Consider the following 25,600-nt stretch of genomic DNA (forward strand, 5'->3'; position numbering starts at 1 on the left):
TCAGCGTGGTAGAATCACTGTGACCAAAATCAAACAGAATATGGGACACATATGTCTCAGCCACACAGACCACTATAGTAGACCACAGCATCTCTACACTGGAAAAGCAACAGGGCATGTGGACCACAATACAAATCCAACTGCCCCCCAGTAATTTCAGTAGTATCAGAGATATCACCCTGAGGCGGGAACACATCCTGTGCCAAGCAGCCCAGTGCAATGCCAAAGAAAAGCAAAGAAAGTACTTGACTGCACCTATTACCTCTTACTGACCAGTGTCCAGCCACGAACACTGGTTCTGGGCAGATATATATATAGGGAGCTTTTAAGGTACCCAGTCACAACAGGTCCTTGATTACGTAGAGGGTTCCCAAAAACGTGGATTTCTTTAGACCAATCGATACAGTTGCTGGCCAGAGAGGGTTTTCTTGAGTTCAGTTGCCGCTAAAGCTTCAAATCATATATTTAAGTTATAATCTTGAAAAAATTTAGAGTCGATTAATTTTGGAGACTTCTCGCTACAATTCATTCCAGCAAATTTTCTTTTGCTGTCTCCTGTCTATAAATATAGAATATTAAAAGTATTAGAAATTTGTCTTACGGTCCACGACTGTAATCCTGAGATGCAGAAAGTCCGTAGCGTTAAAGGCAAACGCTATCTCTCCTCCTTCACCCCACTTCCTCACCCCACAAGTCACAAGATTACAGTCGTGGACTGTATGGGCGAGAGACTTGTCTCTTACATTAAGAAACTAGCACAGGTTTAGGGTCTTTATGAACAGGTTGCTGAAGAGAACACTTGGACCTAAGAGAAAGAAATATTAGGTTGGAGAAAACTCATCACGAGAGCCTTCCTAACTCATACCCTTCATCAAAAATTGTTTGTGATGAAATCAAGAAAGAAGATATGGCTAGGGAAATGGAGGATGCATGGGAAAGACAAAAATGCTCACAATCTTTTAGTTACAATACCTGAAGTGAAGAGAACATACGAAACCTAGATATAAACAGATGGATAATGTTAAAATGCATCTTACCATTACAGGGTGTGAAGATTTATACTGGATTCATGTGGGTGAAGGCAGGATATGTTAATGTAGCAATGAATCTTTTGGTGCTGTAGAAGAATAAAATTCCTTCACTGCCTGAGGAATTATTAGTTACTAAAAAGAACTCTACTCCATGTTAATTAAATATAAGGAAGATTTTTCACTGTGCACAGTGCCGATAAGAGCTACACATTCTGCGCTGCAGTCTAAGGTTGAAGTACAGGGAAAATGGAGGATGTAATTACAATACGCATTAATTAATAGTGAGACCAAAACTGACCGGTATGAAAATGCGGCAATTCTAAATACTCAATAATCTGGACGTCCAGGTAATTTGTGGAGGTGTGAAAATTTCTGAGGAAAAGATGTCTGGGATGTGAGAGGCAGCAGGTGTGGCCTACTTTAAGGTGTTATCCTGGAATTTCCCAGGACTGAGGAATATTATGAACAAGATGATGTAGGATGATTCTAAGTCATGAATCGGAAAGGACACTAGTATGTCACTCAGGCTCTCATTCATTGGTCAGTGTTTTAAACTTACTACAAGGAACGTTCACCTAACAAAATCCATTAAAAGTTACATTTATTGTTGTGAAATGCTAAACTGTAGACATTGGGATGTTTTAAGAATAAGTTAAAATTATGAAACACTTCACGATCTTGCGCGTAATCCTTGTGCAGGGGCAACACTAATCTTCCCCATATTACTGCAATGTTACACGATATAGTGATGGAGTGACTGCCACTCGAGCTACTGCCATTGGATAATTTAATCTACATATTTAGGAAACTGGAAGATTAAATGTTTCACTGCTTCAGAGAGAAGACGACAGATGACTGATTTCGTTCTCAATAATTTTGTGAAAAATATTCTGTACTTTTCCCCTACAGAATATCCCATTTGAGATTTTACCCTCTTAATTTCTGTGAGTTGTGTCACTGAAGTGACAACACTTTGTCGTGACCATTTTTGGGTCACTGAAATTCTCTTATTTTGTGAATGTACGTAATCTACACTCACATATGAGCCGGGATAGCTCAGTCAGTATACTGTAGATAAGCAAAATTTCAGGTGAGGTTTCGGCATGACCAAATGGACCATTCCCTTGTCAGCCTCCTTGAAAAGAGAGATCTGCCATTCCATTGCCTACTCCAGAACATAGAAACATGTGTCCCGCAGGGCGCATGCGGGCCCCGGAAGCATTTTCTCTGGCGCAGGGGTTATGGGGGCGTTGAAAAATTATTTTTAAAATTAATCAAATATAATAAAACTCGAAGTTATTTTTAAGTAAGGGAAAATGAAATTTCAATTCTTTCTCATTATTTTTACATTTATATATTTCTGATAAACAACACATTTAATATTAATTATTCACTTTTTAAATTTATGATTGAATGTAACCAAATTATAAGTTAGAGTAATTTTTCTCAACTACCAACAATGTGTAAATATGGACCAACCAACCAAACCAACCAAAAAGCTAACTGAGGGCGGAGGCCTGCGCAAGCGCAAGCATCGTCCCTACCTAGGTGAAACCATTCCTGCGCACAAGGCGCATTGCTGGAAATGGTAAACAGTCTTAATATAAGAAACGGAAATTTTGCTATCGCTAACAGGGTTACGTCGTGGCGGGAGCCTCGACCATTCAAACTGGGATCCGTTGCTGCTGATGGGAGGTCATCCCGTCAGGCAAGTTGTCCAAAGAAATTTGGTTGGTTGGATCTCCGGGGTTTGAACCCAGAGAGGGAGGGGCCGTTTCGGCTGAAGGCCTCTGCGGCATGGGGGGAAGATCACTTCAGCTGATGGCCGTGCCCCTATTAAGTTATACCCTGGCATTCGCCTTACAACTGAGGAAAAGCACGGAAAACCTCAGTCAGGGTAGCCGAGTAGTCTAACCACTCGTTGTGCCGACTTGGCCGTCTTTTGGGGACGGCCTCGGCTGGCCTGCTGAACATCGGTCGCCCTCGGTTGGCCTTCGGCGACCTCTGGCAGCGGGGCAGACAGTCAGGTGCACCGGTAGGACGAAGTCCTTGATGAGGACAATATCAAGGACGTCAGGTGTGGCGTTGTGTGTGTAGGGAGCCGTGGTTGGAGAATCCGGCCCGTAGATGAAGCAGGAATTTCTGTTGGCGTAATCACGCAGGAGCGAGCCCCTAGTAGAGATAAGGCTAGAATTCCAGTCCGTGTGTTTCGCGTTGAGGTCACCAGCCAAGAGGACCGGGAAACCCCCGCTCAAGCACTCGGTCAGGTCCGACTCTATCCATGGCCGGGTGGGTGCGAGGTATGCCGCCACTAGCTTGACTTTCCTGGTTGCCAGTACCAGGTGAATGGCGGTTGCTTCTAGTTGTTGTAGACCCGATACCGGCACAGGGTAATGATCAATGCCCCTGCGGACAAGGATCGCTGTGCCACCCCCTAGCGTCGGGCGGTCCGTACGGTGGCAAACGTAGTTCGCGAACCTCAAGGCCCGACCCGACGTGAGGTGCGTCTCGTTCAGGAGGCAAACATCGACTCCGTAGTCACCGAGGAACTGCTCCAGCTCCAGCTTCCTGTCGCGGACACCGTCGGCGTTCCAGTAAGCCAGCCGCAAGGCCTTGCTACCGTGTCCTCTAGGCCGTGCAGTCATTGTCGGCCATGAAGAGGAGAACGGTTTTGAGGAGGGCTCGCGGACGAGACCCCCCGGGGGGGAGTGAATGGATCGCGGCGAGGAGACGTCGTGTCAACTCAATGCAGACCCGTGGTGAGAGGGTTTCCAGGATATCTGAGATGTCCTGGAGCGGTGATTGACCCTTGGGTGGGGTGGGGTCAGTCTTCTTGAGAGCAGGTGCTGTGGGATTTGCCACCGGCGCCACAGGACGAGCGGGCTTGGCACGGCCGCCCTTGGGGATAGTCTGCCGCTCAGTCTGTACAATGGCTCCAGTTGGCGTTGGGGCGGGGTTCTTCATAGCCGCAGCCTTGACGACGCGGCCACCACGGACCACGTGGTTCCACCCAGGGCCCAAGTTCTCCTGCTCGAGGGAAGGCTTAGCTAGCGCCGATTTGGGCGCTGGCAGGCGCGTGGAGACGTCGTCCTTTCGGCCGCGATCCCCTTTCGCACGCTGTGCAGCGGCCGTCTTGGCTTCCTTCCACTTACTGCAACCTCTATAGTTCGCAGTGTGGTTGCCTCCGCAGCTGCAGCACTTAAGTTGTTGCTTGGGGGTGGCACACGACCCGGATGGGTGAGCGTCCCCGCAGGCCACGCACCTGGGTGCATAACCGCAGTTCCGCTGCGTGTGCCCGAAGCGTTGGCACCGTTTACACTGCATGGGCCCCTTTGGTGCAACATATGTTTCTACCTTGACCCGCAGACCGCAGATCTCAGTAAGGGAACGCACTTTCGCCACGTCGGGGCCTCGTGCTATCGACACTATAAAGTGTGGCGTAAGGGGACGGTCACCGTCCTGGTCCATGGCCCGGCGCCTCGATCGCAGTTGCATGACCCCCTGCACAGCAATGTGCATGGCGGCCAGCTCCTCGCGTACCTCGGCCTCAGGCATGCGCACTCCCAGGTTTTTAATCAGCAGGCGCACGCACCGATCCTCAGGGAGGGAGAATGTGTGAAAACTCACACCCTCGCCCTCATCGAGGGACCGCAGGACCCTGACGGTGGCCCGGAACCCGTCGGCGGTCTCAGGCACAAGAGCCAGAAGGTCTCCCTTCATCTGCGCCACGATCCCGCAGGCCAACTCCGCGCGAATCCTATGCAGGAAGCTGCATACGTCCTTCACCCCAGAGACGTACACCGGGGTTTTGTTACGGCGCTCCCCCGGAGCCGTTTTGTCCACTTGAGCGTTGGAAGAAGAAGCGGCGTCAGATGACACACCAGTGAGCGGCCCGGACAGGTCCCCAGTCACCTCCATCGAGGAAGAGGGTCCCGGCTGGGAGCCGGGTCCCTTGGCTGAGGGCTGCACTGTCCTGCTCATGGAAGCGGTGGATGATGTTGCTGCTACCGACGGTCCATCGGGCCGATGAACTTTTGCCGGTGCCGGCAGAGAAGGTGACTGGGCTCCGGACAGTGGCCCGGGCGTCGGGCGCCTGGATGCGGGTTCCAACGAACCGCTCGAATTGGACAAGTCCAACTCTTTGGCTTTCCTCTTGCCAGTGTTGGCTCGAGTAGGCCCTCCGACCACGGTCGTAGCTGCTGTATTTAATGCTGCTGCCACTGCTGCCCGCTGTCTTTGCTTTTCCGCCGCGATGGCGTCTGTAAATATGGACCAACCAACAAACCAACCAAAAAGCTAACTGAGGGCGGAGGCCTGCGCAAGCGCAAGCATCGTCCCTACCTAGGTGAAACCATTCCTGCGCACAAGGCGCATTGCTGGAAATGGTAAACGGTCTTAATTTAAAAAAAACGGAAATTTCGCTAACGCTAATGGGGTTTCGTCGTGGCGGGAGCCTCGACCATTACAACTGGGATCCGTTGCTGCTGATGGGAGGTCATCCCGTCAGGCAAGTTGTCCAAAGGAATTTGGTTGGTTGGATCTCTGGGGTTTGAACCCAGAGAGGGAGGGGCCGTTTCGGCTGAAGGCCTCTGCGGCATGGGGGGAAGATCAATTCAGCTGATGGCCTCCGTGATCGGGGTGGGGGTGGCGGGCCGTGCCCCTATTAAGTTATACCCTGGCATTCGCCTTACAACTGAGGAAAAGCACGGAAAACCTCAGTCAGGGTAGCCGAGTAGTCTAACCACTCGTTGTGCCGATTTGGCCGTCTTTTGGGGACGGCCTCGGCTGGCCTGCTGAACATCGGTCGTTCTCGGTTGCCCTTGGGCGACCTCTGGCAGCCCTCGTTCGGCACGAGTCCCACTGGACACAACCAAAAAGCTAACTGAGGGCGGAGGCCTGCGCAAGCGCAAGCATCGTCCCTACCTCTCTCCAGGCTGTGCCGGGGGGGGGCTCCACTCCCAACTACCGGCCACTCCAACCACTGTACTCTCACTCCACTCACCACACACTAAAGCCAATCACTCCAACCAAAAAGCTAACTGAGGGCGGAGGCCTGCGCAAGCGCAAGCATCGTCCCTACCTAGGTGACAATGGTCAGCTTTTATATGAACACCTGCGTCTACAACAATGTAAGAACAATTATTCGAATTTCTAACCCACGCCTGCAACAATCTTGCCTGAGCATGCCGTAAGGCTCTTTTCTCGTTTCTTATGCATGCAGTAAAATAGCCCGAATGAACCGTATTGCACTCCGTTCTTTTACCTAAGAAACTAATTGTTACGTCATCTGTTTACTCGGCATTGTTGTGTTTCATTATCGCCGTCAACAATCCGCTTTCGTTAGTGTGGAAAGAGCTGAGCTGTGAATCGCTTGTAGAAAAAGTGCGTCGTAGAGAAGATAATTTTGTGCTGTTAAATCCTTTTAGAATATCACGAGTACTTTTCTTATAAAAGAATTATTAAGAAATCTGTGATACTCCATTTTATTTTTGATTAAATTGATAATTGCCGGTGGACGTCGTGGTCTCTTACAATTGAATAAAGTTTGAGGTAAGCGATTCCTATAAATTTTCATTATTGTTTTTATATTATTTGCAATTGTAGCAAAGGACGATGTATTGCGCTTGCGCAGGAATCTGCCCTTAGTTAGAGAAGAAAGAGATGGGCTGGGCATGTAGCGCGCATGGATGAGGCGAGAGGTGTGCACCGGCTACTGGTCGGGAAACCTGAAGGGAAGAGACCGCTGGGGAGACCTAGACATAGATGGGAGGATAATCTCAGGCGGGATCTACGGGAGATAGGAGTTGAAGGAGACTGGATTTTGTTGGCCCAGGACAGGGACCGGTGGAGGGCGTTGGTTAATTCGGTGATGAACCTTCTTGTTCGGTAAGCCATCTGGTTGGTTGGGTCCACTATTTGGGAAGCCTGAGGGGAAGAGACCGCTGGGGAGACCTAGACGTAGATGGGAGGATAATGTCAGGCGATATCTATGGGAGATAGGAGTTGAAGGAGACTGGATTTTGTTGGCCCAGGACAGGGTCCGGTGGAGGGCTTTGGTTAATTCGGTGATGAACCTTCGGGTTCCGTAAGCCATCTGGTTGGTTGGGTCCACTATTTGGGAAGCCTGAGGGGAAGAGACCGCTGGGGAGACCTAGACGTAGATGGGAGGATAATCTCAGGCGGGATCTATGGGAGATAGGAGTCGAAGGAGACTGGATTTTGTTGGCCCAGGACAGGGTCCGGTGGAGGGCTCTGGTTAATTCGGTGTTGAAACTTCGTGTTCCGTAAGCCGTCTGATTAGTTTGTTATATGTCACATTTAGACCGCCACAGTGGTCTAGTGGTCAGAACACTAGCCTTGTAAGCCTGGGGTCCTGGGTTCAATTCCCGGTGGTGCTCAAATTTATAACTTGTGTTGGGCAAGGCCGTGGTCTAGGCATCACGGAGTTTTCCTCCGGGGGCTTCCCCGGTTTCTCCGTGGCATCCCAACAATTACTCCACTCACACACAGAAGAAGGCAATGGCAAACCACTTCTGATCATCTCTGCCAAGAATGTATATGAACAGGTCCCAGTCCGAGAAAAGGATGGAAGGATCCTGTTCATATGGACCTGTCGTCAGACAGAACACTACAAATAAAAAAATATGTCACATTTAGAGCTTTGTCATTTTGTGTTGGATCTCAACAGGCATTTCTGTAACAAAGAAACAAACTGAGTCCGTGGAGTCGAAGTCGTGCTTGAGAATCTAACTAGGTAATCAAATCTCGAATTCTATGAAACATGAAGTTTCGTGTTCGTCTTTCCAAGATCCCGCCTCTAAGCCACACCTTCATTCCCCACTTCTCTAAGATCCATTTTAATATTATCCCAGCAACGCAGAGGACTCTCAAATGACCTTTTATTTTCAGGTCTTCCGATTAAAGAGTTGCATTTCTTGTCTCTGCCATGCGTTCTACATGTCCCGTCCATCTCAACACCCTTGATCTGATAGCCTACAACTTTTTAATTAGTGAAGAGATCTATAAAGCTCCATATTATGCAATTTTCGCCATTCCCTTGTCAGTAACTCTTCCGCAGGACCAGATACTATTCTCAGTGCCGTGTTCCCTCTCAGTCACTCTCAGTTGATGTGAACACCCGTCAGTATGAAGAAAAACCTGTAACAGCGATCGACTGTTTTTCAGGAGATGGAGTCAAACCAAAGTCACAGCCGTTCTCAAGATGACGACAGGTGCACATGCACCAAAGCATTGGTCCGTCTGAATAAACTAAGAGAGAGGAACCTCTTTTCTGACGCGGTGTTGAGGTCGGAGGACGGCGGCGTCTTCCCAGTCCACAGAGTAATGCTGTCGATGCACAGCGAATATTTCAGGTTTGTTTATTTACTGACGTAGTTGATTAATACGTGAAATAAGGACTTAACAGACCTCAATTCGTATGTGAAATATTTTATCCCCTTTCATGCCGAAACCTGTATTTTTATACGGCTGAATGTCTTTTGTTATTTGTTCATTGTCATGAAATCTCACGGCGGTGAGGAAGAAGAAGAAGAATATCTTCTGGACGTTGCGCCGTAGAAACGAGTGGCATTTCAGACGTACTTACTGCCTTCTTTCCTTGATGATGGAGGCAGTAAGCACCTCTGAAACGTCCGATAATTTCTACGAGACAACATCCCAGAAGACGTACGTGGTTTTTTGTACTAATTTTTAAGTGCGATTGTACCAAGGTGACTGTCAATCGATCTGGAGGGAGAAATAAAATCCATTTCCAAAACGTCTTGGTTTTAACACATAAAGACGACCGACTCAGTCCAGAAGAAAGTTGGCAATGCACCTTCGTCACGCCATTGTCCAGAATATTTAAAGCTGCTGTGAGTTGCTCTGTCTGAAATATAATAAACTGTAACAAATGTCTTCGCGAGAAATGTTTCATTGGCAGGAGAGAATCGTTCGAGAATTTGTGGATTCGTAAATCTGCTTGAGTTTTAAATAAAGATTTGGTGCGTTCTTGAAATGAGAAGTGAAAATGTTTCGACAGAACAAATGGATTTCATATTACGAACTGTTCTACCAACGAAGCTAGGGAGTCTAATAAAAATGTGCTTAAATGAAACCTGTAGCAAAATTCGAGTAGGTAAATTTGTTTCTGAGACATTCTTCATCAAAAACGGTCTAAAACAAGGAGATGCTTTGTCTCCCTTGCTCTTTAACTTTGCGCTAGAATATGCCATCAGGAAAGTCCATGATAGGCAGGAGGGTTTGCAATTGAATGGGACACATCAGCTATTGGCATTTGCTGCTGATGTTAATTTATTGGGGGACGATATGAATACAATAAAGACGAACGCTGAAGTTTTGCTAGAGGCTAGTAGAAAGGTGGGGCTAGAAGGAAATTCAGAAAAATCTAAGAACATGTTGTTATCTCGTCGTCAGCAGACAGGCGGGCAAAATTATCTTAGGGTAGCTAATAAGTCATTTGAAAGGGTTACAAAGTTCAAATATCTGGGAACAATAACAAATCAAAATGACACTCATGAGGAAGTTAGGAGGAGACTAAATTCTGGAAATGCTTGCTACTTCTCAGTTCAAAACATTTTGGCTTCCGGTCTGATTTCTAAGAACCTGAAAATTAAAATATACAAAACAATAATCTTACCTGTTGTTTTGTATGGGTGCGAAACATGGTCTCTCACTCAGAGGGAAGAACACAGATTGCAGGTGTTTGAGAATCGGATGTTGAGGAGGATATTTGGGCCTAGGAGAGAAGACGATGGGGCATGGAGAAAACTGCATAATGATGAGCTTAAAAATCTGTAATCCTCCCCCAGTATTGTCAGGGTGATTAAGTCGAGAAGAGTGAGATGGGCGGGACATGTAGCGCGCATGGATGGGACAAGAGGTGGTTGGGAAGCCTGAGGGGAAGAGACCTCTGGGGAGACCTAGACGTAGATGGGAGGATAATCTCAGGCGGGATCTATGGGAGATAGGAGTTGAAGGAGACTGGATTTTGTTGGCCCAGGACAGGGTCCGGTGGAGGGCTTTGGTTAATTCGGTGATGAACCTTCGGGTTCCGTAAGCCATCTAGTTGGTTGGGTCCACTATTTGGGAAGCCTGAGGGGAAGAGACCTCTGGGGAGACCTAGACGTAGATGGGAGGATAATGTCACGCGGAATCTATGGGAGATAGGAGTTGAAGGACTCTGGATTTCGTTGGCCCAGGACAGGGTCCGGTGGAGGGCTTTGGTTAATTCGGTGATGAACATTCGGGTTCAGTAAGCCATCTAGTTACTTAGGTAGTAAGTTATTACGAACTGTTCAATCAGTGGAATGTACAACCTGCGATGTATGTTGAAATATTTGTGTTAATTTGCTGGTTGACTTTAAAATTTCTGTAGTAGTTGTTATAACCGCAGATATTTCTTCGAAGATTCGAGGGTTATTTTCTGGTACTGACCTAAACTGTTTTCTGTGAGCATCCGATTCGTAAGTTATATTCTGTTAAGCCTACGCCCGCTCTTGAACCCCTCGCAGTTAATCTGGTCCCATTAGTACACGTTCTGGGAGTTTTTGAATCTTCAGATAACAATAATTCATCCACAACATTGACAGAAGGATACTTTTATTTAGCTACGTGGGTTATAAAACTTAAACTTTATGAGCTTTTCTTGTAATTTTCTGCTCGCCGTTTCTCGAAATCAGTTTAAATTAACGAATGCTTCCTGATGTTTCAGGAACCTCTTCACGACACAGAACACCAGTGAGGAGACTGACATTCTCCTCCACGGAGTCAGCTCAGATGTGATGATCCAGATACTGGATTATATTTATTTTCGCGAGGTGGACATCCACTCCGACAACGCTCGTCAGCTGCTTGAGGCGGCTGAGTACTTGTGTAATCCGGACGTGCCTAAAGTATGCTGCGACTTCCTCAAGAACGCGATGGACGTCGACAACTGTGTCGGCATCATGCATTTCGCAAGGTAATTGATGTTCATTTGTCATTCGCTGTGACGCCAGTCTTCGTCGCTGGAGCGAATCACATTTACTCAAGAGAGCAGTCGAGTGCCGGGTCGGAGATTAAAGCCTCTTACTGAGGACTCGGCAAATTATAAACTTTGGCAGGTTGTTATTAATGTGCCTGTAATTTAAATTTTCTGATTTAACTGCATATATTTCGATCGTTATTACGACGAGCAGATGACTAATTTCACCATGTAGAACGTGAATCATGACCTATTTCATGGTCATAATTAAATCTGTCTTCCTCTCGAATTCCTTTTCTTCTTTCTTTCTTTCTCTGCGGAATTCCTTGCTTCTTACATAATTCTCCCAAAATCAAAATCAACATTGAGCCCCACATTTTCTGCATACAGCAAAACCTCTGTTAACCGAGCCTCGATTATCCGATTCCCGCATTAAGCGACCGAATTTCAACCAGATCGGTTGCGATTGGATTTCCATCGGCGAGAGTGTTTAAAGCGATGTCCACGCGGTAGAATTCATTGATCTAACCTCACCACAGGTTTTGCTGATTATTATGAACACTTTAGGACATTTAGAGAATTGGTTATTATGCGGCAAAGACAAAGACCGACCCGCTGGGTCCCGTAGGTGCTGAACCCTTATTCCTTCTTGTTCAGGACAACACAGCAAGCAAATCAACTGACATCGACAGAATCACACCAGAACCTCCAGTTCATGCGATGGACAGAATGACTTATAAATTCACTCTTTTAGTTCAGGGACTCCTTCGAACAGCGCTCACGAGTGACTTTTACCATCGGCTTGTGCGAGCGAAACGCCCTCATCATCTGCTGCCGAGGAAAATTTGTATTGAGTCTCTAGGTATTTGTTCTTATCCATGACCACGTTCCCTTTTCCCTCGCTCATCCGACCCGGGGTTCCCCCACATAGTCCGCTTAAACGAGGTTTCACAGGATTAACATACACAGTTACCAAAACGTCGTTTCGCCAAGCTTAATGCCAGAATTAAAAGTTCTACACTCCTCATCTCACTGCCTTCTTCACTTGCGTACGCCAAGCCCTTGTTTCAACCTATAACCTTTTCACGAGGACGAGCGGGCATTGCCTGGGAACCTTCAGAGCCGAAAACTTTCTATTTTCCTCCGGTTAAACGGAGCGTATCTCATCGTTGCTTCTCCACGTGTCTGCTCTCAGTCTCACTCATTCGGGCTTCAAAGGGCTAAGGTAAAAACTGAAGGCGAAATACTGTGGTGTGCATATCCTTGAGAATCCAGTTCCTGCTGCAGGGTTTCAATATCTCAGAGTTCGAAGGAGATCGAATCTGAGTCGGCTCTTACACTCGCCTGCGCCGACCTTGAGACTCGTGCTCGTAGCCTCGTTCTGCGCCACTTCGTGGAAGTGTCTCAGAAGAGCGAAGAACTGCTGGAACTGCCTGCAGAGGAGCTGCAAGCGATAATCGAGTCCGAGGAACTGAACGTGAGGGACGAGAGAGTTGTGTGGGAGTGCATTCTCCGGTGGATCAACCACGACCCGAACAACAGGAAAGGTCATATCGCGGACCTTTTGAAGGGCGTCAGACTGGGACGTCTGGACACAAAAGTTTTCAAGGAGGTCAGTATTGCCCCTGAAATCGTGGATGTCTATAGGAAGTGAAGCCCGCATTTTAATTCAATATTCACACGTGTTCATAACTAATTAATACAAATCTGGAGCCTTTTTCTTCGTCACGTGTCCGTCTGTCTGTCCGCAGTTCCAGCTCGAGAACGTCTGAACGGATATTCATTAGATTTAATGCTGAAGAGCTTTAACAGATTCTGTTGACATATTCCGATTCTGGTTAAAATGTTATAATACCATCGTGAAAATTGAACAATGTTTTCAATGCCTTATTCCGGGCAAAATTTCCTGCGTAAGAAATCCCCAGATTCCCTTAGTTACCATGGTTACAGTAACTACCTGTGGAATGCCACTGGTAACACGCTCGCATACATGTGAGTATGTGCAAAACAAATATTCGATTAGTCCTTTTATTCAGATATGAGGTTGGTGTTAATAATCGCCTTTTATTCATCGTCTGTAAGTTTGATAGTCCGTCGGCGCTACAATTTTTTATTACAGTCTCAGCGTTTATTAAGATCGATTACGTGTCTCAGTTCAACTACAGGATTCCACCGTTAACTGCATTCAAACGTCCACTCAGCTTGAATAGGAAAATCCCCCAACAGATAATCACGTCTTCTGGCTCAGCGTTCAACTTAACCAAAGATCCTATTGCCATAAGAAGCGTATCTTAGCTGCTATAATAATTTCACGCATCTCCGACGATGAACACTTAGCATGATAATCTTCAGCTGATTGACCACATAGGGACAACAGATATCCAAAAAGTGCAGCAAGAAGGCTTCGTTCTACCTCCGAAAATAAATTACCCCAGGGGCTTCAAATTCATAGACAACTTTAACATTCTAACATTTTAAACGTACTCTCACGAACCAACCTTACAACTTATGGTATTCTTTCTTCCATTTCATAACGAGCTTTAACCCCAGAGAAAAGACGTTTCTACTCTAGGTCAAATTCCCTGTGATTTCAGGCTCTCACCTCTCACGAATATTTGTGAAACAATCGCACGGATCCATGAAAATGTTATCTTCGTCAAATGTCTTTACACCTTATCATTCGTATCTACTAGTTTCGAACACTTAAAGAAAAATATCTGATGATGACCAATTAAGGTCGAAACATGCAATGGCTCTTAATAGACATCGAGCCCATAACCACAAGCTGTTGTGTTGACGGGCCTTCAACCCAATAATCAACATGCAGAAGGTTGCCTCCCTTGAAACTCGAAGCAACCAATTGTCATAATTTCCTTTCGATGTTACGTAATTTTGACGACTAATTAAAGTTATCGAATCAAAAAGAATGTGCATCTCGCACGGGAGAGACGATGAATAAATTACAATTTTTAATGTAACTCAAAATGCAGCCCTTACTGAAGTATTTAACTTTCGGTTAAAACACATTTCAATAGTTTCCTCTAAGATCGATTTAACCTTGTTTTCGCTTCTCCCCTCAACCTGTGCATTTGTTAAGAGCGTCGTTAAATAAACCAAAAAACATATTTTCCTGTATATGTCACAGTCTATTTCGGTGATTTCAGAACCAAATTATTTGTGAATTTCTTATGTCCTCTGCATTGGAACATGACATCACTTCCTAAGAGTTCATAAGGTCCACATTGAACTGTTCAACAGGTATCAAATCACCCTTACGTGACTGAAAACGAGGCGTGCAGACCCTTGATCTCGGAGACGCTCGAATTCCTGGACGACGTGGAAAGGTTGCCGAAGGACGACAAGGACCTCGTGACACCAAGGATTGCCCGCCCGCGAATCCCTCAGGACATTCTGTTTGCTATTTGTGGGTATCGCGACGGAAGGCTTTCAGATGTGATCGAAGCGTACGACGCACGAGCACACCGGTGGACTGTGGTGAGTTGCACAGATTTCGACTCTTACCGTGCCTTATTAAATGACGCCTACGACAAAAACTACTTTTCCTACTTTTTGCTAATTTTTACGAAGTAATTGTTTATTTAAACTTAATCACAAGGACCTCTTAGCCTCTTTATTTCCATTAGCAGTGAACCCTTTTTTAAGAGGAGCTCCAAAGACATGAATTAAAAAGAATAAATAAATACATAAATCACACAACTGCTGAGTCTCACGTACAATGTAAGTTCTAATAGGAATCGACCAAGGATGTGAAGTTTTCCTTAAATACCGTTTACAATAAGCGTCCTACTTCAACTGTCATGGCGACCTGTCTGCTGATTTTCGACATGGAACGAAGTCATCGGTGATCGTCAGTGGATTTCAACGTAATAAAAGAAGCACTGATCAGTGTCGATGCTGGCCATCTGCGTGGTAACGCCTCGTGAATTAGAAGGCTGACACACTGTTTGGGGTGGGGTGGGGGACGTACTGCCTCCAGCTTTGCGTCGAAAAACCCAAAACACCAAAATCTGTCTTTGCCATCTTACGAACGTGAAATTAATTCTACATTTGTCTGTCGAACTTGACGAGAGCTTCTCCTCGGGTCTTCCTGTTTCCACCTTCGCTCCAAGTGAATTTCTCGCGGTCTTTGTCGAGTGCCTCCCTCCACGGTGTAGCAATTTCGGTTGCACCTCTGCTCCAGTGGTTGGTCGCTTGGCCTCTAATGTAAGGACTTCACATCAGTAGACCGAATGACCCAAAGAAACGTAAAACCATTACCTGTCGTTCCTGCAGGTGGAGGGGGTCGACTCGATCGGTCCTCGAATGAACCATGGCACGGCAGTGGTCGGTTTCGACATTTACGTCATCGGAGGTTTATACGACAGGAAAGACTTAGACTCATGTCTCTGCTTCAACGCTGTTACGAAGACATGCCGCGAGGTGGCGCCTATGAATGCCCGAAGGTAAGATGCAGATTTCTAGCTAAAGAAATCCTTGGAGCACAGTCCTTCTTCAAAAGCTGATAGTCGCTCTCTTAGTCAAAATATAAATCTGGGCAGGGGATTTAAAATTGTACCACTCACACACAGGATCATCGTGCGAAGTGTGAATAGGTCGGAGGACTTTTGAGACAAAGTTGGTTTTAAGAATGCGATTTGCATTTTAATTCATTTGAGTTAAGATTTAACATTGTCAAGCGAACAATTGCGTTCTGCGAGAGGAAATGCATCTGAATCAGCAGTAAATGAGCATAGCTGAGCGTGTACTTTTACCATTTCAGACGCAGATTAAGTGTGGCAGTTCTGCGAGGTGCAGTGTTCGCCATTGGCGGTGGAGATTATACACGGATTCACAGAACGGCCGAAAGATACGACTGCGAGACAAACCAGTGGTCGTGGATCGCTCCCATGAACACAGGGCGATCCAGTGCAAGTGCAGCTGTACTGAATGGTACGTAAATGCTGTTAAATATAAATGTGTGAATTAGAGCAGAAGGCGAGGCGTCTGTCTGTCTGTCTGTCTGTCCGCGTGTGAGAACGCAAGAAATGTTGAAGGAATCGCGGGATTTGAGGTTCTCACGGCGGGGAGTATAAAGATGGCCGTCGTTTGGCTTCTGCCGACGTTTCAGACGAACTTTACGCCTTCATCTTCAAGGCATTCCTCTTCGCTCTTGAACTTAGTTCCATTAACCCAAAATCCTTTAATAACCAATTCTTTTATCCGTGCTGCTTACTACGTTATTTCACAGACAGCAACGGCTTGAAGTTCCGAGTGCGTGATGGTTTCTTCTGCTCTCGTAAGCTGTCCCTCGACATGGTCTTCTGCCTTTTTATTGTAAACTAGGATTGAGTGTAAGCAACCATCAAACTATCAAACTGGCTCTCATATAATATAGATTTAATATGTTTTTGAGACGGTTAATAATCTCATGTAAATAGCACATTTTATTATAAATGTAGAGCAAATTTTGGCACCTCGTACCGTTCATCTCCGGTACCAAATTTAATAAAATTCATTTCACAGAAGATTTCCATTACGCATTAATGTAAGCACTTTGTGCTGTTTATATTAAATTTTATCAGTTAAACTCGTTTCCTTTGACACGCTGACTGTCTCCATTCGAAACAAAGAAACAAATGAACAGAGACGGCCGTGTCTGTGCAGTTTCCGTGACTCGAAGGGGGACTTAATAGATTTACAAATTTAAGTAGGGATTGTCCCATGTCTGTGCTCTGCATGGACCACTTTAATTATAGCTAATTTGTTTCAGACAAAATATACGTCGCTGGTGGATCATATTATAAGAATTGTCTAAACTCGGTGGAAGTTTATGACCCGGACACCGACCGATGGACGTTCGTTGGACCAATGCTCTCTGAACGTCGTAGTCTTTCTTGCGTCGCCTTCCATGGCTTCCTGTACGCCCTGGGTGAGAACTCTGGACATTCCGAGGGATGCTCCTCTATCCTTCTTACAGAAATCGCTATTGTGAAATGTTTTCCTGGTTTTCTTAGAGTGACTGAGATTTTATCAACAGGATTTTCTCCCGTCATTACAGAGTCAGTTTGTCAGTAATTTTAAACCCGATTCGTGGTTTCGATTAAATTCTCCACAAAGAACACTTAACTAACTAACTAACATTATATAATCTCTTCTGGTATCTATATTAAGGTACGCCTCATTTTTCACACAGTCCCAGTTTTGAAGGTAAATATTTTGTTCTTTTAGCAAGGAAAATTCAGTTTCGTCGCGCTGTTATCCCCAAAAAGCCGATGGTTTAAAGCAGTCCCTTCGCAGTCTTTGATATTCGTCACTTGTTTGTGTAACGCCTTTTTGAACAGTCCATCTAGTGTTGATATTTAAAGTTAATTTCGCACGTAGTTTCATGAAGCAGACGACAGATGTCAGGCGCAATTGCCTGATGCTACAAGTACGAAAATAATATTTTAGCTATTTCATCCTTAACTTCGTTCCTCGTACTAATATTAACAGTGCAAAAGGGAATGAATTTTCTTCGTTGCATTTCCGTTTACGAAAAATTTTAAGAGCGCAAAGTCCGTTGATTAAGCATTGAAGTTACGGGAAATACAAACATCTAGAAAGTTATAATTGGTAATGTTGAAAGATACCACTTGTGATACATAATCTTAAAAGGAAGTATAATATTAAAATGTTTTTAAGGATCTAGAGTATGTGAGAAGAGGTCAACTATCGACTTTTGTGAATAAGGTAATGAAACTTGTGGCTTCATAAAGACCAAACATTTCGTGGCCAGGTGACAGTTACAAATATCAAGAAGGGCCCCGCTGAATGGGGTTAGAATAAGTTCCCTTTGGCAGCTTTTTTATATGCTGTGGCCTATTACGGAATTTGTGTGTGCAGGAGGACTCAACGAGACATCATCCCTGCTCAGTACCGAAAAGTACGACCCTACAGAAGACACGTGGACCGAAATCCCTGGCATGAACGTCTATTCAGATTATTTAAATGCAGAAGTGTTCGACGACACGATCTTCGTCATCAGTAGATATTTTGACAAGGGCCACTCCGAATCCCGCGTCGCATGTTTCGATGACAAGGAAAATCGATGGTTTGTTTCTTTTTTTATTGTTCAGGACTGTACAATCACAAACTGTTACTTTCGAAAAGCTCTAGGAAGTGAATCATTTCCGGTCAAGGTAACCGCGATCTTGCGGATGCTGCGCCGTGTAGTGACGTAGAAACTGACCGACGTTTCAGAGGTTCTTACTGCTAATCAGGGACTTGAATACAGCACGCGAAAAATGGGTGAGAGGAAGAGGGTAGAATGAACGCAGGCAGGGCGACGTTGCGGTCAAGCTGAATCGTTAAAGCAGAGGGCGAATGACTGGGAAATGCTAATCAGACGCTAACTGTAACTGCATTAATAAGAAGCTCTTTGACTAAGTTTCTCTGACCAATCTCACTCTCTTGGGCAGGAAGTGTCTGGCTTTCGACACATCAGCATCGCCACAATCTTCCGCTTTCATCAAAGTCTTAGGCTAGTCTCATGTTCCCATTTTTGATCGAAGTTTATTTCAAAATGGCTGTCTCTTGCCGTGTTTGACAGTCTCCTGCCATCTGTTGACGGATTGAGTAAGGAGCTCCGAAAACATCCCAGAAGACAAATTTCTTCACACTTGTTTGTGCAAGAGCCAGAAAGCCCACAGAAATTCGTTTGATTTTGGTTTTTGTCTATCTTACGTGTAGCAGAACCTCTCCAGAACTATTTTTGGTGGGACAAAATTTTTTTGAAAATATATTCCTAAAGGAGGGAAATATTGTCATGGGCGTGTCTCAAACAAGACGTGCTTATCTCTCCAAAGAAAGTGTGTGATTAAATTTGTTATTCTGACCTAAGGTAATGGCTTAATGAAGTGTACGAAACGTAGTTAGCGCAGAACACAAGTCATTTGACAGCGTTTTAAAATAGTCATAACCTCTCCCTCCACTTTAATGTAATAAAATGTATTACGTCATAATAGGACGTTGGCCGGGGTTCTATGCGCATGAGTGAAAGAAAGATCACGTGGGAACTGTTCTGAAATATGGTGAGGCAATCGTATATCGAATTCCGATTAGGGGAATTTTTGTTTAGGTTGTCAGGAAACAAATTACAAGCAACGACATTCCGGTGGAAGCTGTGCCCTTAGCTTCAAGCAGTTTCCCATTCAACCCAAAGACAGAGCCAACCCATCAGACATGGATATTTTTGGGGCAAAACATTTTACGACTCGCAAAGATAATTCTTTTATGCTTATTCGACACCGAAATCTCTGATATTTTAGAACCCCAGAAGTAAAAGTTTATATATTTTTAAGAAAATGAATAATTTCTTTACATAAATGCACTGACATTCAAATTATGTTTCTATTAAATAAATTATTTATGTCAAGACGCATTCCTTCATGAGATTCATCATCGCATGTGGAGCTACATATTTTCTGTAACTGTGTCCGCGAAATGTGATAAAAATTGTCTTCAGTGTAGATAATACCGATGGACGATGAAAAAGGGTTTGATTTCACTTTTAATATTTCAAATTGCAGGTACCAGGCGGCAAACATGAATGTTAGGAGATCCTTTCTGTCGACTTGTGTCATCAAGAACCTACCGAACGCAAGAGATTACGCCTACAAACACAGAGACAAATTAATGGAGGAGAAATGCAAAAAGAAGATGGCGGAGTAACGTAAAAAATTGTTGGTTTGGGTAAAAAAGCAGGCAACTCTCGTTTTACGATCGAGTTGCGTTCCAAGACGTTGTTCGTTATAAGTTTTGTTCGTTATGTGCATCTTGCATTCCTGAGCTTTTACGATACATATCGTATACGTTAGCAGCCATTTTAAAGCATTAAAACCACGTACTAATTAACATATAATAATTTTCTGATAATTATTGTAATAAATACATTTTTAAAGTTCATTTCTTTACATTTTACAATTATGTTCACTATACGTTTGGCATTTTGTTTTATAAGGAACTCTATCTACTGGCGACTTTAAGAAATTTTGAATGATTTGTGACGTTCGTTATAGCGAACGTTCGTAAACCGAGAGTTGCCTGTAGTTTGCAGTTGATTACAACCACGACGAACACATTAATTTTAATTAAGTACCTTACGAAAATAATGTAGAAAACTGGGAATTGATGTAGGATCTATAAAAGAAAATAAAATAAAGAGAAATATTGTTTGCAGGAAAGAAGGAAAAATTATTTCTCCTCCTTGTTTTCTGCTCAAGGACATTTGACATTGATGCCCTCAGCAAATGAGTACACATTATTAACAAATATAATGAAAATCTGATCTCAGGTTCTTCAATCTGGACGGACAGACAAATATGCATTAGCCAATCCACCAGATACCAGGCAGGCGACTGCACCAGATACAGAAACCACTGGTGGTTCAGTTAAATTAAACTGTATCATTATTTTTACATCCTCATGGAATGGAATAATTACCATGCTGTGCCCCATCCCCTCATTGCTTCAGGGGCCAAGTACTGTGAAGTATGTTGGTTTATCCAGCTGACAAAACAACATCTTGCATAAGCTATATGTGACAGGGCTTCAAGAGATTCTTCTCACTAGCTGTGGTACTAGAAGCATAACACAGAGGATTGCAAACACTCAAGATTGTCAATGGAAGCAACACACAGCCAGTTCAGTCCATCACCTACCCTCACAACCTTTTTCTCTAACATCCAGCTTAATGTGTATTCCTGTCTCTCTCTAGGTCTTAGTGATTATGTCCTTGAAAACATCCATGATGCTGAAGAGTGTCACTGAGGATCTTGATCTACGCCCCCTGTAATTAGTCATGAATCATTCATAACGTCATGCACAGGATTTGTGATAAAACAACAGGGCAATGATTAAGCATTGGAAACACTTTGCTTTTGCCAGACCACTGTTCTGAAAAGGCTTCAAGAATGCGGTGAACCATCACAGAAAGATCGATACTGTTGGAAAAAACATTTTTGATTGCCTTAGTTTAGGGATAACAAAATCTGTACCTTTTACAATTTTCTTCAGTGATTTGTTATGAATTCTTGAAAAAAAGAAAAGATCTCCAATAATTCTGATAAAAGAATCTTATGCAACATCAACAAAGACTTGGCTGGGTTTATGAATTTATAGTTAGATTCAGCTATTCATAATTGTTAAGGTTTGTACACAGTTAAGAATAAGAATAAGAAGAAAATGATAGTGAACTCGTGTTGGGCTGCTATCATCTTGCTTCAGTAACAGCCACTGCTTAACGGATCAGAAATCAGGTGTTTTATAAGCAGGAAATGCTAATTGTACTTACCACCTACATGCAGAAGGTTAGTCAGAGTGGGGGAATCGCATCACCTTAATTATTATTATTATTCAGTGTTCTGTCTTACGACAGGTCCATTGCTCTGCCCAAAAAGAGCTCTCCAGTTGTCCCTATTCTCGGCTTCTCGCTTTAACTCCTGAAACTTCATCTTCTTTCCTTGTTTAAGATCGTTGTTAGCTGTGTCAGTCTTCTTCCCAGTCCTCGCTTTCCTTCAACCTGGCCTTCGATGATATCACTCAGTAAACCACTCCTTCTCATAATATGTCCCAGCCAGTTAGCTTTCCTTCGTGTAATCGCCTGCAGAATGTTTCTTTGCTCGTAGACTCTCCTCAATACTTCTTCGTTGGTCACTCGATCCGTCCACCTGATCTTCTCTATTCTTCTCCAACACCACATTTCAAAACTCTCCAGGTATTTCTGTTCCTTCTTCCTGAGTGTCCAAGTCTCTGCTCCATACAGCGCGACACTCCATACGTAACACTTCACTAGTTTCTTCTTCATCTCCAAGCCCAACTTGCTAGTGAGAAGTATCCTCTTCTTGACAAAAGCTGCCTTGGCCATGGCTATCCTTGCTTTTACCTCCTTGGTGCATAGAGCATCCGTCGTGCTCCACATTCTCCAGCTGTTGGTTTCCAACTACAACATTCAATGGTTCTGCTCTCGGTGCTATCCTCATTACCTTTGATTTTTCAATGTTGATTTCCATTCCATACTCTCCACCTGTTTCCACTAACTTGTCCTCCTCTTCCTTCGCCAATACTACTAAGTCGTCTGCATACTCTACAGTCGTTATCACTCTTCCTCCAATTTTGAAGTCTCGTGTTCCCTCCAGAGCTTCCTTGGCAAGTCACTCCCCGTACAGGTTAAAAAGAATTGGTGATAAGCAGCATCCCTGTCTTACACCTCTACCTATCTCAACGCTGTTGGTGTCTCCTGAGTCCAGTCTCACTTTGACTTTTTGCTGCATGTACAGGTTTTCGATTAGTAAAATTTAATTTACTTGCTTTATGAACATTGTTTACAATAGCTAAACGCTGAATGTTAGAGAGTAATTCATCATGAAGATAACACATAGAGAATTTTGTAATAATTTCTGCTCTAAAATGTAGAATTAAAGCAGTCCCACTATGCACTATGTAGGCGCTTGGGGGGGGGGGGGGGGGGAGGGGGGGGGGAGAGTTTGTATAGCTCCTACTCATTCTTGACCTCGGCAATAGACGGGGGTGAGTGGTCAGCATATGACAGCATCATTTCTGCTATACGTTTGATTATTTGACAGAGTTTTGCGAAAACACATTTGACGGAATTCCCCCGGCATACAGAGTAATTCTGCCATGTGCCTGGGGTAACACCACCTTATACAAAACCCAAGATAAAGTTAACGCTTTTACTTAACAGGTGAATTTACTTATTCGCCGTATTTTGTATGTTAATTTTAAGTATTTTAATGTATCATCACAAAACATAACCACAAAATATGTGTTACAAGACAGCAGATTCACGATAGACATATATATTTGTACTTTTAAATCTAATCACTTGTATTATGAATAACGAACACTCAGTTACACTTACCGTGCAATCTTCTAACTTTAAAACTTAGAAGACATGCGCCTACAAAGAAATTTTTCTTCACCATGCACAAACGACTACAACCAGACCGCCATAATAGCTCTGGACGGTTTGTATGCTGCTCTCACCAGAGATGTCAGTGCAAACAGAGCGCGCTGAATTCAAATCGTTCTTCTTTAGTCATTATCCTCGAGGTAGACATTCATTCAGTTAATCCTATTAGACATTCCATCTCCAAATAACTCAAAGACATAGAGATGCCGGTAGATGGATGTGGTCTATGACACACTACATCAAACCAAAAACTAATGCATGCTATAGGTATTATAATCATATAATTTGCATAGGGTACATTTCTTTGCTGGTTTTCGTCACTACATTGTCTTATTCACATGATTAAATTAGTAGCAGAGGGGCATTTCTCTCTCCTTTGGGTTTTGATTTTGCATAAAACTTTCCAATTTATGATATGAGCTGCCAAGCAAGAAATATTATCAGAATATTTGTTTTCAGGCAACAAAGCCAGAAACACTGAGAAGACAAAACAAAAGGTCATAGAAAAATCTAAGTAATTGAATTCATAACCAGAAAAAGGACTACTGTTCTGATGATTCTTTCCACTCTCACTGAGGTGAGAGTTATTGAAGCTTAATTCTTATATAAATTGCTTTAATAGGGATGTTGCCTATACACACTGCAACAAAAGTAAGGCACTTGAAATTTCCTTAATTAGTAACACATTTAAACAGCTTATCAAAATCCTACTGCAAACCTGAAGATAGACTTTTTTTTGTTTATCTTTATTTTTGGGACATTATGCTTATTTATAGGAGCCCAAATGAATTTCATTGTTTCTTATGTTCTGCTCATTTTATAATCCTTCTAAGGGACCTTCTACGGATCTCCATTGTTTGGACTCTTGTTTGCATTTGCTGTAATTAATTATAAAATTTTGACAGTCACATCATTAATTTCCCTTTCTGCATCTCTCATCCTAACTTCATAAAAGTTTTTAACAATATCCGATCTCTGACGTCTTTGTGAATGTATTCTACACTAAGATGCTGGCATCTTAAATGAAAACAGATCGTTTAAATGTTAGATCAGACTTTGCAATACATCAACACATTCACTCTCATCAATCACAAAGTAATGACAATGTCAAATGGGCGAGGAGTCAGAATATGAGACAAGTGAAAAGGTGTTATTACTCACAAGTAGGTCTGCTGGATGTACCTTCATTTAATTTCTGATGCAAGGATTGTGAAATAATATTCACATACTGCTCTTAATTGACTGCATCATAAAATATTTTTCTTCTCATAATTTTAACACATCACAGACCAACTGTCTGGTCATGTAACAGGTCCTTATGTTTGAGATGAGGATCTTCACTGTACAAATGACATGTCAACAAAATATATAAATGCACCAATAATATGAAATCTATCTTTTGATAAAATTATCAACAACAGAGGTGTTAGTCAATATATAGGTTGTCCAAGAAAGAGTGCACACAATTATAACATTTTTATTGAGAAAATAAACAGAGCCAGGAGCATCCAGTCTTCACGGCATGAAACAGCAACTCACAACGTTTCCTGCAAGATAGAATGGAAGAGGTGCACGACCTGCAAGTTCGCCGGAATTAACGTCGATGGATTTCTTCCTTTAGGGGCACACAAATCACTTGTTTGCAAGATGTGAAAAACTGCATCATCCATTATGTTGAAATTTGAGCCAACACTTTCCAGTCTTTTGAATACCAGATTTATATTGTGCGAGTAACAAAGAGAGCTCAAAGTCGAAGTGCTGTTTCATGTGGTGAGAACCGTTCTGTTTATTTCCTCAATAAAAATGTTTAAAATGAGACCACTCATTCTCAGATTTCCTGCAAAAATGGCTCCAAGCTTACACACTAATCCAATAAATTATCACAGTTCATTGTTTCTAGTTAATAATGCAACACAAACACAAATAACCAGACTCTTGCTGAGTGCTACCAGTATACTGTCAGAGAATACATTTGAAGACAACTGGTGAACTGCATGATGCAGAAAAAATTAACTCTTAATGACTAATTCTTCATGACCGCAGTGTTCCACATACAGTGAACAGTATGTTTAATGCAGGACCCAAGGATCAGCAAGATTATTTGCACAGATGCTGGCAGGAATAACCCTCTTCAATGTGTGTATAAATGAATGGAAATCTTCTGCATGCCAAATAAAGCCTGTTTTATGGTTAACAAAAACAGTGCAGAATCTAGTCACTGTATATACTAACAGGAATAAAAACAACAATTTGAAATTGGATGTTTCTTCAAAACTAGACACATAATGGTAAAAACGATGTTTTTCAAAGGTTTGTAGAACTGTCACCATACCCAACAAAGATAATTAGCTGCAGTTTTATGACCTGTATATGCTACACAACTAACATTAAATGGCTCCAATGTCTTTCAGATTTCACAGATGCAGCACACAGCAGTGGTATGTCAAATCACATCTTTGTATATGGTGACACACATAAAATGTTAATGACTTCACATTTTAAGGTGTCTGTATATTAACCAAGAATCTAAAGCTTAAAGTTACCTGACTACATGATTTGGGTCCAGAAAAATTAAACATTTTCTAGGATAATTCACGCTAAAAAACATCCTTCTCA

At 43.4% G+C, this 25,600-nt stretch overlaps 2 protein-coding genes, 1 long non-coding RNA gene and 1 other non-coding gene across 9 annotated transcripts in view; 2 read left to right on the forward strand and 2 right to left on the reverse strand.

Annotated features, from left to right (window-relative positions):
- Positions 1-23,033, reverse strand: part of LOC147872067 (protein argonaute-2-like) — a 53,515-nt gene extending 30,482 nt beyond the window's left edge. The window contains exons 1-2 of one of the 6 annotated variants that reach the window (XM_087359260.1): positions 22,934-23,033; positions 20,715-20,842 (exon numbers count right to left, since the gene is read on the reverse strand). The gene's annotated coding sequence lies outside the window, so the exon portion shown is untranslated. Of the gene's footprint in view, positions 1-601; positions 1,005-1,037; positions 1,627-8,189; positions 8,208-20,496; positions 20,843-22,933 lie in introns of those variants that run through there. The other 5 variants (XM_087359258.1, XM_087359262.1, XM_087359263.1 and 2 more) reach the window with 5 other exon arrangements.
- Positions 1-25,600, forward strand: part of LOC147872063 (uncharacterized) — a 146,000-nt gene that overhangs the window by 70,741 nt on the left and 49,659 nt on the right. The window lies entirely within an intron of this gene.
- On the reverse strand, positions 1,686-1,792 carry LOC147872068 (U6 spliceosomal RNA). Its single transcript, XR_015538079.1, has one exon. It is a non-coding gene; the product is annotated as a U6 spliceosomal RNA (small nuclear RNA).
- On the forward strand, positions 6,451-20,274 carry LOC147872069 (kelch-like protein 10). The gene is made up of 10 exons (XM_087359274.1): positions 6,451-6,581; positions 8,217-8,404; positions 10,765-11,013; positions 12,304-12,628; positions 14,275-14,511; positions 15,310-15,479; positions 15,797-15,966; positions 16,787-16,945; positions 17,899-18,106; positions 19,584-20,274. Exons 2-10 carry the CDS (start codon positions 8,220-8,222, stop codon positions 19,723-19,725), a joined length of 1,845 nt encoding a protein of 614 aa, XP_087215400.1. The 5' UTR covers positions 6,451-6,581; positions 8,217-8,219; the 3' UTR covers positions 19,726-20,274.

The sequence above is a fragment of the Zootermopsis nevadensis genome, unplaced genomic scaffold, assembly GCF_977971745.1.
Source record: "Zootermopsis nevadensis isolate Lab colony 2312 unplaced genomic scaffold, Znev_1.0 Znev_ptg000031l, whole genome shotgun sequence".
NCBI classification, from domain to species: Eukaryota; Metazoa; Arthropoda; class Insecta; order Blattodea; family Termopsidae; genus Zootermopsis; species Zootermopsis nevadensis.